Raw genomic sequence first — 17,512 nt, 5'->3', positions numbered from 1 at the left:
CGCCCCTCCCGCCCACCCCTTGTACCGGCCCTGGGTATACCGAATGGGCTGCGACTGTCAGAGGACGTAAGAGAAATAGGGTATTATTGACCCATTTGTGGGCTCCAACTGTAAAAAAGATAATATTGCTATGGGCTAATGTCTATTTCTAAATTATACACCAGACATGCATTATGAGTATACTATACAACACAACATGGGTGGATAAATGAAATAATAAGCAGAGATGTGAAAAAGTCCAAACAAATGTTTATTGGATCTGAAAATTCTCGTACTTATCATGAAAATTTGAAATGTAAATATTCTGCATTGTTACAAGACCATATAAACACTGGATTCATTTTATAAATACTGGTTATTTGAATCTATCACACAAAAAATTCTGTATAACTGGGAAATAATTCCTCTGTAGATGGTGTTGCAGCTGATTTACTATATGCAATCATCTCACAGGAGACGCGGTTCATAATAAAACATATACAAAGATACTGTATATACACAAAGTACTTATGACACAATATTTTACCAGCCATTAGTATGGCCACCCACAAACATACTTTTCTGCTGAAAGTATTTAGACATAATTTGAAAAACCTCTTATCTCAAATCTTTGTTTCCTAAAAATAAAAGCAGCCATGACACAAAGCACTTTTTACAATAAAGCACTTTTCATGTAGTTTAGAACACACAAGCTCTGATTAAACAAGGTCTGCATGTGATGCCATGTCTCATCGAGGTGCGGTGAAAGCAGAGAAATCTCTTCTAACAACTCTGGCTCGGCTGAAATGAACCGAAGATGGATCTAGAAAAAATGCACAGGACTTGTTTAGACGACAAAAAATCTGAACATAGGACATTAAACAACCTTAATAGTTAAATAATCAATCCCAGTGAGGCTTTGGCTATATGCTATACTTTAGTCCAATAACGAAGGATACACCATTCTTAATGGCCATACACACTATAAGATTTTCTGAAGACTTTTTCCTTCAGATTTACCTTTTCTATGTAGTGCAAGGGCCTGACAGATTGCATACAAATTGAAAGTGTTTAGGTTTGACCTCATATTATCTGGTTTTGGTAAATCTAAAGGAAAAAGTCTTCAGAAAATCTTATAGTGTGTATGGTCCATCATTGTCCATTATTTTAATTCCTCAATTGGGTCTTAACTCCACAAGCTGAAGTGTGGAATTTTTGGTACCCATCCACATTCCTAAAACAAAGAACTGTCAGACACAGGTGGGTGAACTGATTGGCAGAGAATATGGTCAAGAACTAAAACAAAATTGATTTTCTTTAATCCTAGAGGTTTTCCCAAGTGCTGCGGCTTTAAGGGAACCCTGGCACTTCCCAAAATCTAATTTTAGCAGACAGTTACTTTTAACTGTGAGCATGATCTAATAGCTTAGCGTTGCAATGGTCACTCACTGTAACGTAAACGTAGTGTTACAAAGTTAAGCTGTTGCAGCTCGTTGGGGCTAATCTTACTCTATAACCCTCTCCTACATCAGCAAACCTGTATAAAAAATAAATATTGGTTATTTTTAGGCTTTTTAAACCGGTTATATTTCTTAAGCCCTCGCTCACATTGCAGCAATTTGTCATGCGATTTAACAGGTCAAATCGCATGACAAGTCGCAGCCTATTGCTGGAAATGGCAGCGTTCAAATTGGTGCGATGCTGACTTTGCAGCGCCGCATAGATGTCTTTCAAGTCGCACCCGAAGTCGCATTGAAATCGTGCAATTTCACATGAAGTCGGGACGAAGAATGAAGGCTGAATGTCTAGTGGGTGGCTTTAAAACAACATAGAACATATACTGAATGTAAAATGAACCACTTTAATATAGGCCATTTTCACCCCCTTCCTGCCCAGGCCAATTTTCAGCTTTTAGCAGGGTCAAACTTTGAATGACTATTGTGCGGTCATGCAACACTGTACCCAAACAGCATTTTTATAATTTTGTTTACACAATTAGAGCTTTCTTTTCGTTGTATTTATTCGCCATGGGGTTTTTAATTTTTTACTAATCTAAAAAAAAAAACAAATGTTGAAAAAAAAAAGTTTTTCTTCGTTTCTGCTAAAAGAAAATTAGCAAATATTCTTTCTTCATAAATGTAGGCCAAAATGTATTCTGCTACATATCTTTGGTGAAAATAACCCAAATCACGGTATATTATTTAGTCTGTAGGAAAGTTATAGAGTCTACAAACTATAGTATATATCTGAAAATGGATCAATCCTGATGTGCTGATGGCCTATCTCATTTCTTAAGGCCCAAAAATGCCAGGATTGTACAAATGCCCCCCCCCCCCCCCAAATAACCAATTTTTGGAAAGTAGACAGTCTTAGGGTCCTTTCACATGAACTATCCGATCAGATCCGCCTGTCAGTTTTTCAGGTGGACCTGATCGGATTTTCCATGTATCCCTATGGGGCAGCGGATGTCAGCGGAGACATCTCCGCTGACACCCGCTTCCGATCCCATCTGTGAAATCCGGACGGATGGAAACCCTATTTTCCCTCCTTCCAGGAGATCGGATGAGAACGGACAGGCGGTCCATTCTCATCCGATTCCCCCATAGAGGACAGCTGGGATCTGACCGTTCCATTTCTGCACACAGAGCGGAGATGGAGCTGTCACCTGAATCGGTGGATCAATCCCCGCTGAGCAGAGAACGGACCTTGTCAGAGGGAGCATTGTGTGAAAGGACCCTAAGGTATTTAGTAAGAGGCATGGCAAGTTATTTCAAGTAGTTGTCATACGTTTTTGGAAAATGAAGAAAATGGGATTTTTGACTTACCATAAAATCAATTTCTCTGATGTTCATTGACGGAGACAGCTCCTGATCTTCTTAACCATTGGGTTATACTGCCCCCAAAGGAGTAGGACGCTAGGCAGAAAAAAGTCTAGCTACGCCAGGGGGTATACTCCCTTCTCTCTGCTATAGATACTCAGTATTGTTACAAGAAGTGTCAGAGAAAATACAACTCCGCAGAGGGGTGGGTGCTGTGTCTGGCAATGAATATCAGAGAAATGGATTTTACGGTAAGTCAAAAATCCCATTTTCTCTTTCATTCATTGATGGACACAGCTCCTGATTTTCTTAACAACCGGGGCATCCCAAATCAGTGTTAAACATGAGGGATGGGAGCAGCGAAAAAGAAATTCCCAAGGCTAACTATAGCCAACCAGGTAAACAGGAGCTCAACTAAAACAACTGGAGCTCACCTGAAAAAAACAATAGACCAGATCATCTAAACAGCAGCCTGCAAAAACCTTGCGGCAAGAGGAAGCATCCGCAGATGCCAACACATCCACTTTATAGAACTTTGTGAAAGTGTGCATGGACAACCAGGAGGCCGCCTTGCAAACCTGCGTCACTAACACCTGATGAAGGAAAGCCCAGGAGGCACTGAGCGCCCGCGTAGAATGCGCCTTGACAGGGAAAGGAGGAACCTGACCCTGGATGGAATAGACCTGAACCACCATCTGTCTGATCCATCTGGAAATGGTCGCAGAGGAAGCAGACAACCCTTTCCGAGGCCCATCCATGAGCACAAATAGTGAGTCTGACTTCCTAAAAAAGACTCCGTAGCAGCCAGGTACACCCTGAATGCCTGGTCCACATTCAAGGCATGCAAAGCAATTTCCTTCGGATGTGTTGGCCTGGGACACAGGGAAGGCAACACAATGACTTCATTTAAATGAAAATCAGAGAAAGCCTGAGGAAGAAATGACAGACAGGGACGAAGAACCAGCTAATCACTGTGAACCACCAGTAAGGTGAACGACAGAATAACGCCGCCAATTCCGACACCCTGCGCGCAGAGGTGAAAGCCACCAAAAAGGCAACCTTCTGGGACAGCGTAAGCAGGGGAATCTCCCCAAGATTCCCAAAAAGAGACTTCTGGAGGACTGAGAGCACCAAATTGAGGTCCCAAGGTGGCAACAGAGACCCCACTGGAGGTATCAAGTGCCTGACTCCCTGAAGAAAAGTACATGCTAGGTAGTATGTGGCGAAGGGCCATTGAAATAAGACCGCTAAGGTCGACACCTGACACTTGATAGTACTAAAGGCCATATTCTGCTCAACCCCATGTTGAAGGAAGGTCAAGACCTGAGCCACCGAACAAGAGCGATGAACCCAAGACTCACACCACACGCAATGTACGTCTTCTACGTATGACAGTAGATCTTGCTAGAAGTAGGTTTCCTAGCTTTTAACAGCGTTGGAAACACCAACTCACAACTGTAAAGCAGGATGGAAGATTGATTCTTGGGAAAGCAGATCCTCCCTGAGAGGAAGATTCCAAAGAACGTTGGCAACCAGTCGCACTAGATCAGTGTACCAAGCCCGGCGAGGCCAGTCCGGGGCCACTAGATGACGGGAATTCATTCTGCCTCGATCCAGCGTAGAAGTCTTGGCAGAAGCTTGAGAGGAGGGAAGGCGTAAAAGAGACGATGCTGACCCCACGGGGCCACCAGTGCATTTGTGGAGTCGGCCAGAGGATCCTGTGATGGAGCCACAGCCTCTGAACCTTTCTGTTGAGCCGGGAAGCAAACAGATCCACCTTGGTGATGCCCCACTGGAGACACAACTGATGAAACACCTCTGGATGAAGAGACCACTCCCCTTAGTCCAACGCCAGCCGACTGAGGTAATCCGCCTGCCAGTTTCCTACCCCAGAAAGGTGTACGGCGGAGAGGGCTGGAACGCACCGTTCTGCCCACCTTAGAAGGACAGCTGCCTCCAGAGCCGCCAGGACACTTCTTGTGCCCCCCCTGGAGACTGACATAAGCCACGCCCGTGCCATTGTCCGATTGAATACACGCTGGACAACCCTGCAGATGATCCGTCCAATGTCCCAGGCACAGTCTGATCGATCGGCGTTCCAAGATATTGATCAGTAGTCTGGACTCTTCCAGCGTCCAGATCCCCTGAGCAGAGTATTTGCTGGCATCCGTGGTGACCATTGTCCAATACAAGGGGGGGAACCAGAGACTGCAGATTCTTGTCCCATTTGGCCAGAGACCTTGTATGGAACTGTGCAAACGGAACCTCCTCAAAGGTGGACACCATCAGGCCCAGGACCCGCATATAAGTCCGGAGGGATAACCTCTGCTGGACAGCAGGAGATGAATTTCAGCCTGTAGTTTCTGGAGTTTATCCGAGGAAGGAGCATTCTGGCAGATTCAGGAGCTGGGGAGACAGATGAGGCAGGGGAAGGCTGGGTACGCGTTATGCCAGCCCGTCACCCAAAAGCCATCTCTACCCGGGACTCCAGGACCTCCATCAGTGCAGTGCTCTGCAGCCCCAGAGAGGGGATCAAGTGGGGAGGTGTGCTCTAAAGACTGAGTCACCAGGGGGACCCCACAAAAAATTGGATTTTTGTCTCTTACCGTAAATTCCATTTCTCTGATGTTTATTGACGGACACAGCTCTTCAACTTCTTGACTGTAGGGTTATACTGCGCCCCTATGGGAGGACACTAGGCAGAGAAAAAGCTTGAACATGGCTATGGGGCAGTCCCTGGGGGCATACTCCCACTTCCTGCTATAGGTATTCAGTTTTGTAACAAGCAGTGTCAGAAGGAAAGACCCAACTCCATAGAGAGGCGGGTGCTGTGTCCATCAATGAACATCAGAGAAATGGATTTTATAGTAAGACAAAAATCCCATTTTCTCTTTCGTTCATATACAGACACAGCTCCTCATCTTCTTGATCATAGGGGCGCGCCAAAGCAGTGCTAAACGAGGGGTGGGAACAGCAGAAAAAACAAACTTCTCCAAAGGCCAAACATAGCCAATCAGGTAGCTTGAAACTCAACTGTCAACAACTGGAGCTCACCTGAAAAAAAAAATCCCCTTAAAGGAGGACAAGTCCTCTAAACAGCAGCCTGCAAAACTTTGCGGCCAATAGAAGCATCCGCAGATGCAAACACATCGACTTTATAAAACTTTATGAATGTGTGTGCAGATGACCAGGTAGCTTCCTGCAAACCTGCATCACTAACGCCTGATGACGGAAGGCTCAGGAGGCACTATGCGCCTGAGTAGAGTGCGCCTTGAGACAGGGAAGGGAGGAAGCTGACCCTTAATAGAATAAGCCTGAACTACAGTCTGTCTGATACATCTGGAAATGGTCACAGCAGAAGCAGCCAGCCCCTTGCGAGGTCCATCCGTAAAGACAAAAAGGGAGCCTGATTTCTTAAAAAAAAAAAACTGAAGCTGCCAGATACACCCTTATTGCCCGAACCACATCAAGGGAGTGCAAGGCAACTTCCTTAGAATGCTTAGGATTGGGACATGGAGGGCAACACAATCTCTTCATTCAGATGAAAGTCAGACGACCTCCGGAAGGAACGATGGACATGGACGCAGAACCACCTTATCCCTGTAAACCCCCAGGTAAGGTGAACAACAAGACAATGCCGCCAGTTCAGACACCCTGCGCGCCGACGTAATGGCCACCAAAAAGGCCACCTTCTGAGACAACTTAAGTAGGGGAATCTCCCAAATATTTTCAAAGGGAGGTTCCACGGTGGTTATGGAGACCGCACTGGAGGAACCAAGTGTCCCACGCTCTAGAGAAAAGTGTGCACTAAGGAGTGTGTGGCCAATGGGCATTGAAAGAAAACCGCCAAGGCCGAGACCTGGCCCTTGATGGCACTCAAGGCAAGGTGCTGCTCTGCCCCTTATTGGAGGAAAGCCAGGAAACCCAAGTCACCGAAAAGGAACAAGGCTGAACCCGGAGGGATTCACACCACGCAATGTACATCTTCCACGTACAATGGTAATCTTCCTAGAAGTAGATTTTCTAGCTATTAACAGCGTAGGAATCACAGAGTCAGACAACCCTCTGTTTTTCAGCACCTGGCTTTCAACAGCCAAGCCGTCAAAGCCAGCGACTGTAAAGCAGGATGGAAGATTGGCCCTTGGACAGCAGATATTCCCTGAGAGTTGTAGAGCTGAAAGCACTAAATTAAGATCCCAAGGTGGCAACGGAGCCTGTACTGGAGGTACCAAATGTCAGACACCCTGAAAGAAAGGTATGCACCAGGGAGTGTGTGGCCAAAGGTCATTGGAAAAAAACTGCCAAGGCCGAGACCTGGCTCTTAATGGTACTCAAGGCCAAATTTTATTCAACCCCCCCCCCCCCCCCCCACCCCGTTGAAGGAAGGTTACGATACGAGCCACCGAGAAGGAGCAAGGATGAACCCCAAGAGGCTCACACCACGCAATGTACGCCTTCCACGTACAATGGTAGATCTTCCTAGAGATACATTTCCTAGCTTTTAACAACGTAGGAATCACGGACTCAAGACAAACCTCTATCCTTTAGCACCTGGGGTTCAACAGCCAAGCCGTCAAAGCCAGCGACTGTAAAGCAGGATGGAAGATCGGTCCTTTGGACAGCAGATCCTCCCTGAGAGGAAGCTTCCAAGGAACGCCAGCAACCAGCTGCACTAGATCGGCGTACCAGGCTCGATGAGGCCAGTCCAGTGCCACTAACATGACTGGAATTCCTTCTGCCTCGATCCTGTGTAGGAGTCTGTGCAGAAGCTTGAGAGGAGGGAAGGCGTAGATCAGATGATATTGACCCTAAGGGGCCACCAGCGTGTCTGTGGCATCTGCCAGAGGATCCCTAGACCGAGCCACAAACCTCTGCACCTTTCTGTTGAGCCGAGACGCCAACAGATCCACCTCAGGGTCGCCCCACCAGAGGCACAGCTGATGAAAATACCTCCGGATTTATGGACCACTCCCCTTGGTCCAACGCCTGCCGATTGAGGCAATCTGCCTGCCAATTTTCCACCCCAGGAATGTGTACGGCGGAGAGGGCTGGAACAAACCATATAAGGGACTCCTTTGTTACCCGACTCAGCCGGATCTGATTGTCAAGAGACTGCAGAGTCTTGTCCCATTTGGTCAGAATCTCCCTTTGCAAGGACCTCGCATGGAACTGTGCAAACGAAGCCACGAAGGTATATACCTTTAGGCCTAGCACCCGCATGCATATCTGGAGGGAGGACCATTTGTTGGACAGCAGGAGGCGAACTGCAGCATGCAATTTTTGAAGTTTGTCCAGAGGAAGGAGCACTCTGGCTACGACCGGAGTCAGGCCCAAATAGTCCAGCTTCGTGGATGGAACCAGGGCAGACTTCTGAAAATTCAGAAGCCAGCCTAACTCCCGCAGAGTTCGTATTGTGATCTCCAGGTTCTCCACCAGAGCAGAGGGAGACTATCCAAGTAACCCATTAACGCGATCCCACGTTGGCATAGCAAGGCTAGCACCAGAGCCAACAGTTTTGTGAAAACCCGAGGAGCGGTAACGTCACAAACTGATAATGCTCCTCTCCCACAGCAAAGCGGAGAAAACACTGGTGACTGGCACATATTGGAATGTGAAGATAGGCATCCTTGATATCTATAGGGACGAGGAAATCCCTGATGCAGGGATGCCACCACCTTTTGAATGGACTCCATTCACTTCTGTAACCACACAAAGCAGTTTAGCGCCTTGAGGTCCAGGATTGAACACACTTTGCCTTCCATCCTGGGGAGTGTGAACAGGTTTGAATAAAAGCCCCGAAAACGTTCTGAAGTCAGAACCGGGACAATCACACCCTTTGAAGTAACAGGTCTTGTACCACCCCATACCGACCCTGTAACCGGTCTGGGTACAGGAGGGAAATTCGATCTTGTACCCGGACCAAATGACTTTGTGGACCCACTTGTCTTGCACCAGGGAAGTCCACAGGTCCGTAAATCAACGAAGACATCCCCCCACACCGATACCAGTGAGGGCGCACCTTCATGCAGAAGGAGCCTTGTCCGTGGGTCTGGAGAAGCCCGCTCTTGGCTTGCTGGACCAGGTTTGTTTGGATCTACCAGAGGCCCTGAAAGTAGCCCTTGTCAGTAGACCATGAGGGAACAAAAAAAACTTCTTATGAGCCAAGAAGGAAGGTCCATGTCTACGGTGAGGTTCCTTGCCCTTAGTCGCCTGCTGAAGAAAGGTACTCTTCCCCCCTGTAAGACCTTTAATGATGCCATCCAGGGTAGCTCCAAACAGGTTAGTTCCTTGAAAGGGAAGATCAGTCAAGACCTTATTAGAAGTATACTCTGCAGACCAGCATTTGAGCCAAAAGACACGCCGTAGACCACGGCCAAAACAGAGAGGCGAGCCACCAGGGGAGCCGTGTTCTTAGAGGCATCACAGATAAACTGCAGCCCCTGGACCAGCTTAGCAAAGGCAGCGGTTCTCCCTCCAGGTCATGGCGTAGGAGTTTAGCCAACTCGGTCAGAGTTTGTGACACTAGGGCAATGGTAAATACCGGCCTCATTGCTGAACCAGCTAAGGTGTACATAATGCAGACCACAGCCTCCGCCTTCCAGATCCTCAAAGGCCGGGGGACTCTTCCACCCGAATCATGGTTGCCTTGTTTAATCTGGAAACCGGAGGGTCCACCACCGGGTGCCACAGTCCACTTCTTAAGGAGGGACTCCTCATAGGGGTAAAGCCTAGTAAAGCGCTTAGGGTCCCCACTCTTTAGTGACAATTCTGTCAAAATAGGCGGGGAAAGGAAACACCTTTGCGCTCTGGATGGCTTGTGAGTAACTAAAGGAATGTACGCCTTCGTCGCAGCTTCTTGGTCTCATGCACAGATACAATCAGTGCATCTACCAACGCCTTTTTGTGCGCGGTCACAGATGCGGAGGAATCATCCTCACTATCAGAGGATTCCAGGCGCGTGGTCGCAGACCCAGCAGGGTGACCCATGTCCGCAGCAGCCGAATCAGATTCAGGATCTGATGAGACAGAGGAGGCAGGGGGCACTTTTTGCTAGCCCATGGCCCGCAAGCCACCTTCACCTGGGACACAAGGGATTCCAGGACCGCCTTCAGTGCATGCATGGATGGATGGATGGTTGGGACCCGGAGGGCCCCGCAGCTTCAAAGAGGGGATCAGGTGGGGAAACACGCTCCAAAGGCTCCATGAGTCACCAGGGGGACCCCACAAAAAAAAGTGTAACACACTGCTAAGGAACAATCCCTACCACGCAGGTAGCACCACCGGTCACCAAGCAGAAGGCACAGAGCGATCCTCAGCAAAGAGGGAGAGGACCCCACTAGACGCACCACCCGCCAACACAGGCACCTGCAACCACCAGAAGAATCTGCACTACACGTGCAGGGATCAGGAAGCTAAATGATCCAGGAGTCAGCACCGGGGCATAAGGAGGGGCCACACCGCCGAAAACGCCGCCCACAGGGCTCCGCTGTCACTGCCGCCGCTATTTGCAATTGTAAACTACAAGAAAATGGCCGCCGGACTACACAAACATGGCCCCGATGTATAGAAACACACAGGGTACAACAAAATGGGGGCACCACGAGGCATACAGGGACACTGGCATGAGCCCCAACCAGGTACAACCCCCCCCCCCGCACAATCGATCGTCTAGGCGCTGGTTGCAAGCGCCTACCGGCCCCTATCGCCAGTTAGTGCCCTGCCCCCACCCCAGGAAAGTGGCCAGACCCCCAAAAAAAGAATACATCCCCAGCATATGTGAAGGGGGGGGCAGGATGAGGGACTTGGCAAGGGGGGGGGGGGGATAGTTGGGAAGGAGAGAAAACCCAGTGGTCCGACCGTCCCAAGGAGGGGACAAAGTCCACCCCAAAAGCCTCCAGGGGGAGAGGGGGGGACAGCTACTCACAATACCAGGAAGCAGGTGGGCTCCGCTCCAGACATAACCCCTTGCCATCGAAATGGGGGGCTGTGGGCTAGGAGAAACGCTGCGACTCGGGTCGAGACACAGTCGTATGTGACCTCGCGAGGCGTTTAACTCACAGGCCAGCCTCTGTGCAGTGGGGCTATGTCGCGGCCGACCCATCGTGGAGCTGAGGTCTGCGCGTGCTTGCTGATCAGACAGGGGTGACCACTGGATCGAGAATATCCAGCCTGTTGCCCAGTCCGGCAGTTGATTGTAGATCTCACAGGAAAAAAAAAAAAACTGAAAAAAAGAAAAAATTGCCAGGACCAGAGATCCCAGCAAGGAACTAGCTCCTTACTCCTGACTAGACAAGAAAAAAAAAACTGAGTACCTTAGAGCAGAGAGAGGGAGTATACCCCCCTGGGACTGCACATAGGCGTAGCCAGAATTTTTTTCTGCTTCGTGTCCTGCTCCTGTAGGGCGCAGAAGATCAGGAGCTGTGTTTGTTATTGAACGAAAGAGAAATTCAATTTTTTTTTTTTTTTTTTTAAATACTGTTACCAGTGCAGTATAGCATCTTCATATAATGGGTGCGGGGGTGATCAGGGACACTGACTGGTGACAGTACAAATATTAGATTTTTTTTTTTTTTAAAAAACACTTTGACCAGAGCAATGCAATGTTACCATAGTAACATTGTGCTACTCTGGGGAAGTGATCAGTATTTATTTTTTTACACCTTATGTTTACATATGGCAATGCATTTCATTGCTATATGCTAGCATCTTACTGAATGAAATCAATTCATTCAGTTTGTTTTGTTGTGATTACCAGTAATTGGCCACAGCTGATCACGATTGACCCAGTGTATACCATGTGATCACACTAAGCAATCACAGCTAGCAACACAATTGTAAAAAAATGGATGGCTTGAAAGGAAGCCATCTTTTGTTTACAACGGTAATGTGACCTGCTGTGATTGGTTACAGTGGTCACATGGCAATTGTAGTGAGCGAGTGCAGTGATCATTTATTGGTTGTGTCTGGTGGACGCAGCTGGTGACAGATCGTGCCGCGATCCGGGAGGACCTCATATGACATCCACCTGGGTGAGAACGAGTTAAACTAGATATAATTTAACCAAACATTCTGCTAAGAATATATTTAGTAGTATATATATACACATACATGCACCACACACACACAAACACACACAAACACACAAGCGTATACTAAGTCAATCCCAAACATAATTTAATGTAGCAAATACACAAGTAGCTGAGAAGAAAATGGATCACATAACAAAAACAGAGTCAACAATTACCTTCAGGAATAAAGCAAGGTAAGCCTGGGCAAGCTCAAAATCCCGTTTTATGTCCAACATTCTGCCAATCATCTTCAAGAAGCTCCGCATTACTTCAACAGAACCACCGCCTTCTGGAGTCAAGTTCCGAATCTCTGTGTCAATGTTGGAAGGTCCCATCTCCTTTATGGTTTCCAGTGGAATGTCATCTTAGGATAAACAAAATCATTTTATATATTTGCAAGTCGTTTTTACATCAGTGAAAACTGCATTACTTTGTGCTTTTACAACAAATCAAGGCACTTATTAGGGAATACTTATTCCACCATTTAGTTTTAATTTTAGAAAGGCACAATTTCAATATAATGCATATAGTTGTGTAAATGTTAACCCCCTTACACACTGTAAACCCATTGAAAGAAGGAGTTTAAGAAGGACCCAGCAATCAATAAATACGGTAGCTCCCAGTGCCAACAGATCAGCCTATTTACTTTGTCTTCAGACACAAGGCAAGCACTAAAGCAATGCAAGAGCTCTGAACCTGGAAAGAACTCTGTGGCTAATTTTACCAGAACAGGGTTTGGAGGGCCAATTTAAAGCTAGGCCTGTAACTCTCAGGCCATCCTCCTAGGACACTTGCAAAAAACTGAGGCATGCTGGTAGTGGGAGGGATTAGTCTGGATTGGCCTACAGTTTTTGTTTGCGAGTGTACAGTCTTATTCTAGGCAGCAGTGTAACCTTAAGGTGAAAGGCTTCCTTCAATGGATGAAAAAGAAATATGGATCATTAGACCCATAATGTTGGATAAAATGTGAATAACATAGCTGAGCGGAACACTAACACATTGCGTTATCAACATGGGTTAAGGGCTAAAGTTAAAAGGAAGCAATGTTCCTGCAATAAGAGTCTATTTTAGTAGGATAAGAACATAAATGCCTGAGACTATTAGGATGAATTGTTTTATTCCACTGGATGTCTAGATATTCTTCGAATAATAGGGTTCTGTACCATAAAATGCATCCGTGGATTTCAAGGATCTATGTTCCATGAAGCCCAAATTTTGTTAAAAAAGGACATAATGTACTTAAGTGTAACATTCTATATTTTTTTTTTTATGAAACATTTTATATATATATATATATACATACACATATATATATATATATTATATATACACATATACATACACACTTGTCCTACTGTAGACAGGCAACTATTTATTTTAATTTCAGCTAGACGGTATTGAGACTTACAGTTTTGGTGATTAAGGGCTTCTTCAAGCTGGACACAGAAAGCAGATTTCTGTTCAAGAACTCCAAGATTCACAATTTTAGACTAAAAGTAAAATATACATTTTAGTTCACCTTAGCAAACAAACGTCATGCGCAGTATTTATCTTACAGACATAATTATAATGCTTCACACGGTGTCCAATACCTGTATGCCTCTGTAAATATTAAAGACCACATCACTGTCTTCGACTGTTAATGTACAACAGCTTTCTAAATATCTACTGGATTGTAACAGAGTACTTCTGTGAGCACACTAAAAAGCAGTTTGGTTTACAAAAAAAAAAAAAAAGGCTTATAAAGGCAAGCTATATTGATTAGCTAGCTGGCTGTAAGGAGGGTATAGTCCATAAGTGAAATATTAAGCTCCTAGAGCCAGATTTCTGAAGCTGATATAGATCACATGATGGACATAGCATAATGAGCAATATCAAATGGTAATAATTCTTAATTCATCAAAAGAGGGAATTTTCAGGCATGAAAACAGACGTACTGTCTAAATTATGCTGCACTCCCTTGTGCACTTTTTAAAATATATCTTATACCAAAATTTGCTTTAGCATCATTTTGGGTTCACTTTATTACCATTCTTTAATGACGAAAGCTCTTAAAAGTCCAAACTCCTATGTAATACAGTTGTCAGTTGTGTTTGCAAACAGCAAAATTAATATTTTTTTTTCCCCTAGATTTTATTGAGAAAATGACAAGTCACATGGAAAAATACAAGTCATCAAATAACTATTACAGGAGAAATGCAGGTGAACAAAGTCCTTTACAGCATACATGAATTACAAAGGGAGATATCAAAAGTAGGGATCGTGCGATACCGATTTTGCGGCCACCCTTCAGGCTGATAGCTGATTTAAGCCTTTAAGATGTCATGACATTTCCAGGTTACTACATCAGAGACCCGATCAGAGCCGATTCCAGCTTTGTTCGGGTCTTCGGGCAGCCGACGAACATGCCGGCTGGTCGCTCGGGCCTCCTGGTGGGATTGAAGACCCGGACGGCGCAGTGGAAGGCGGCGGGAGGGGGGGCGTCACCACCCACTGCATGTAATAACAGCCGAGCAAGTGATTAGCCGCATTGGTTGTTATTACAAGAAAGACGACTGCCGGCTCTAAAAAACAGTACCGGGGTGATGCTGCAGGCATTACTCTGGTACAACCACTTGAAGCAATATCGGCAAGTTTGTGACCAACAATTCAAAAAAAGTGAATATTGGCCTCTGATAATCGGCCCCATCAATAATTGGTCGATCCCTAATCAAAAGAGAAGTAGGACATAATGGTGTCTGAAAATCTTTAACTATAGTTACAAATAGGTAAGAAATCGTAAGAAAATGAAATAACTCACTTGAGGATCTTTCTCCTGGTTCTCAGAACCAAAGCGTGGAACAAGTCCTGGAAGAGTCGGAATAAAAAATGGTGCCGACTTAGGCACCTTCGGAGGCTCTTTGGGTTTGTTCCTTCTCTGAAAAGTGAAAAGAAAAAAAAAAAAAGAAAGAAATATTACTTTGCAGAAATGATCTTACCAGTGACATTAAATCTACACCTAAATCACAACATCAGTGCACAAGGTTTCAGAGTAAAAAAATCCATTCTCAAGTGCGATCCACCTAAGGATCACACTTGAGAAAGAGGTTTTTACTCTGAAACATTGTGAACCCCTCCTCCACCTCATCATAAATGCCCACATGCCAGTTGAAGGTTTTTTGTGTTATCTGTCCATTTGTATTGAGGTTTGTTAATTGCTGTACTTTTAGCCTGGATCGCCTCCCTGTTTAAATTAAAATGTAGCCTCCCTGTTTAAATTAAAATGTATAGGTTGCTTGTAGCTGGGAGTTTGCCTTTGTCTAGATAGATAAATTGTGGGGAGATCCCGTGCATGCACTTTGATTTACTGTTATGTGTTTATATGATGTCTCCTTTCATAAATCTATGAAAATTCAAAAAGTTCGCTATATGGAGTACTGCCTATTTTAAAGTACACTTCCACATATGCGATTATGAATAAACTTAAAAACTGTATCTCCCCTTTTACATCCAAATTAGAATAACACCTAACAAAAAAACAAAGCATTGTTTCGCTCTTCTGGAAACTCCAAAACTGAAAATGTGATCTAGTCATCTTTGTCTACGAGAGGGTTGTGGAGCTGTGCTTGCCATAATTAACCTTCTCTGTACTGTGCTAGCAGATCTCATCTCCGTATACCAGACTTGAACACTGCTCAAATAAAGGGTTAAATATTTGCCAACCGGGATTCTCCATTGTATTTTAATGAGAGGGAGCTCATCCTGTCCTAATGCAGGAAACACACAAGAAGTTATTTTTCATTCAACCCAGCGGGCTGAACAAAAAAAATAAATGAAAGATCGTCATACTAACACAAGCGATGTTAGTGCAGAGATCTTCCCCGCTGTAATATTGTGTTCTGATAGGGGGACCGTCCCCCTCGCCAGAACACACTGATCAGCGCTCGCAGCCATTGGCTGCTGGTTTTCCAGCATGCCTGTTCAACAGAAGCCAGTCGCAAAACCAGTTTCTGTAGAACAGATAGCTGTACACACTGGCCGAAAATTAGCTGACAATTTTTGCCCCATGTGTACCTTTCTATTGGGACTGATCACTATAAACTTATTGAGGGGTTGAGGGGAAAAAAAAGAAAGTAAGCTGTGTGAATAAAATGCAAACATATAGTGGGGTTTTCTCAAATTTGACCATAAAATTGGAAATACACTTTAAAAGATAAGTTTACCTTTACAAAAAAAAAAAAAAAAACATAATAAATGCACATACTTTTGCAGGTTATTATGCATTTATTATTATTATTTTTTTTTTTTTTAGGGATCTGTAAAGCATTGCACCCATGATCAGCAGATTGTAGGTGTAATGCCATGGTCCTGCAGACTGCCTGTGTATCAGTTTGCCCGTACCTCTGACACCTGCAAGCAATTACACTTGAGACAGGAAGCTCAATGAACTACAACAGCACTCAACAGCACCGTGGTAGTTTATTGAGAACTACAAGCCGACAGCAGCACAGAACACTGTGAATGAATGTCAGCTAGTGGGGGGAGAAGATCCCCCGCAACCTGTCAAAATGGGGGGAGCTGGGGCCCGTGCATATGTCAGCTAGCGGGGGAGAAGATCCCCCACAACCTGTCAGAATGGGGGGAGCTGGGGCAAGCGCATATGTAACAGGTTACAAACTGAATATGGATGTTACAAAAGGTGAACTTTTTAAAGTGATCCTATAACATGTTGACTGACAGTCCTTCAATTTCTGATCAGTACTAGCAATATTTAATGAACTTTGATTCTAAAAACTTAAAACCTTAATAGGCTATATTGGCACTTTGAACTGACTAAAAATAACAGTACCTTAATGACATCAAGGTTTAGGAGATTCTTCCATCTTGATTCAGGTAACAGTGATAAGGTCACCAGCTGCTCTGCTAACTGTTCTGGAGACTCATATTCCATCATATCCTCACTGGGGTCTTCCCTTACTTCAAGTTCATTTTCTTTAGCACAAAGTAGATGAGAATATTATGAATCAAATTTAGGAAGTACATTCAATAGTAAACAGTTACTGTTCTGCAGTAAAAAACAATACAATTTACCTAAAATGAGAACCTGGCTTTTCCCGTCACGCTTTCCTTTAGGACTTTGTATAGTGGTGTATTATAAAGCTACTACACCAGAGTTCTCTGGCCATTCTGTTAGCTATTTGTTAGGCTGCAGACAAAAGTCATTAGCTATGGAAAAACTAATATTCTGCTTGCACTGTGTACATTTTCCCAGAATTCCAGAAGCATCAACAATATTAAAGTAGAATTCCAGCAAAACCTACCTACGCTTAAAAAAGCGCTTTCCTACCTATTCTGACTAACCTGTATAAGAAAGATCTATATACAGTAAAACATTGGATTAAGAGCAACTTGGTCTGAGATTTTTTTTCAAGACAAGCTAATTTTTTAAAATACATTTTGACTTGCTAAACAAGCGATGTCTTGATATACAAGTAGCGTCATGTCACAACTGAGTATAAAAAAGAGGAGAGGTGCCTGTAAGTGTAGCACTTATCTATGTCCACATAGATTGTCCATCGTCATCCCTTCCACGCTGCGCACCACGAGCGCTTCAAGATCACTCTACTGCAGGGTAGTCTTCCCAGTCACGACTGCAGACTGCCGGCG

The 17,512-nt window shown here is 44.9% G+C and overlaps 1 protein-coding gene across 1 annotated transcript in view; it reads right to left on the bottom strand.

The window, feature by feature from the left end:
* Nucleotides 1-232: 232 nt before the first annotated feature.
* Nucleotides 233-17,512, bottom strand: part of WDR36 (WD repeat domain 36) — a 129,588-nt gene continuing 112,308 nt past the window's right edge. The window contains 5 exon segments of the mRNA XM_082269281.1: nt 233-802; nt 12,043-12,230; nt 13,275-13,356; nt 14,667-14,783; nt 16,695-16,835. Coding sequence (XP_082125407.1) covers nt 653-802; nt 12,043-12,230; nt 13,275-13,356; nt 14,667-14,783; nt 16,695-16,835 — 678 coding nt within the window. The 3' untranslated portion in view covers nt 233-652.

Source organism: Pelophylax lessonae (assembly GCF_965119305.1).
Source record: "Pelophylax lessonae genome assembly, chromosome: 1".
Taxonomy (NCBI): Eukaryota; Metazoa; Chordata; class Amphibia; order Anura; family Ranidae; genus Pelophylax; species Pelophylax lessonae.
The sequence above is the reverse complement of the archived record's forward strand: the minus strand, read 5'-3'. Positions and strand labels throughout refer to the sequence as shown.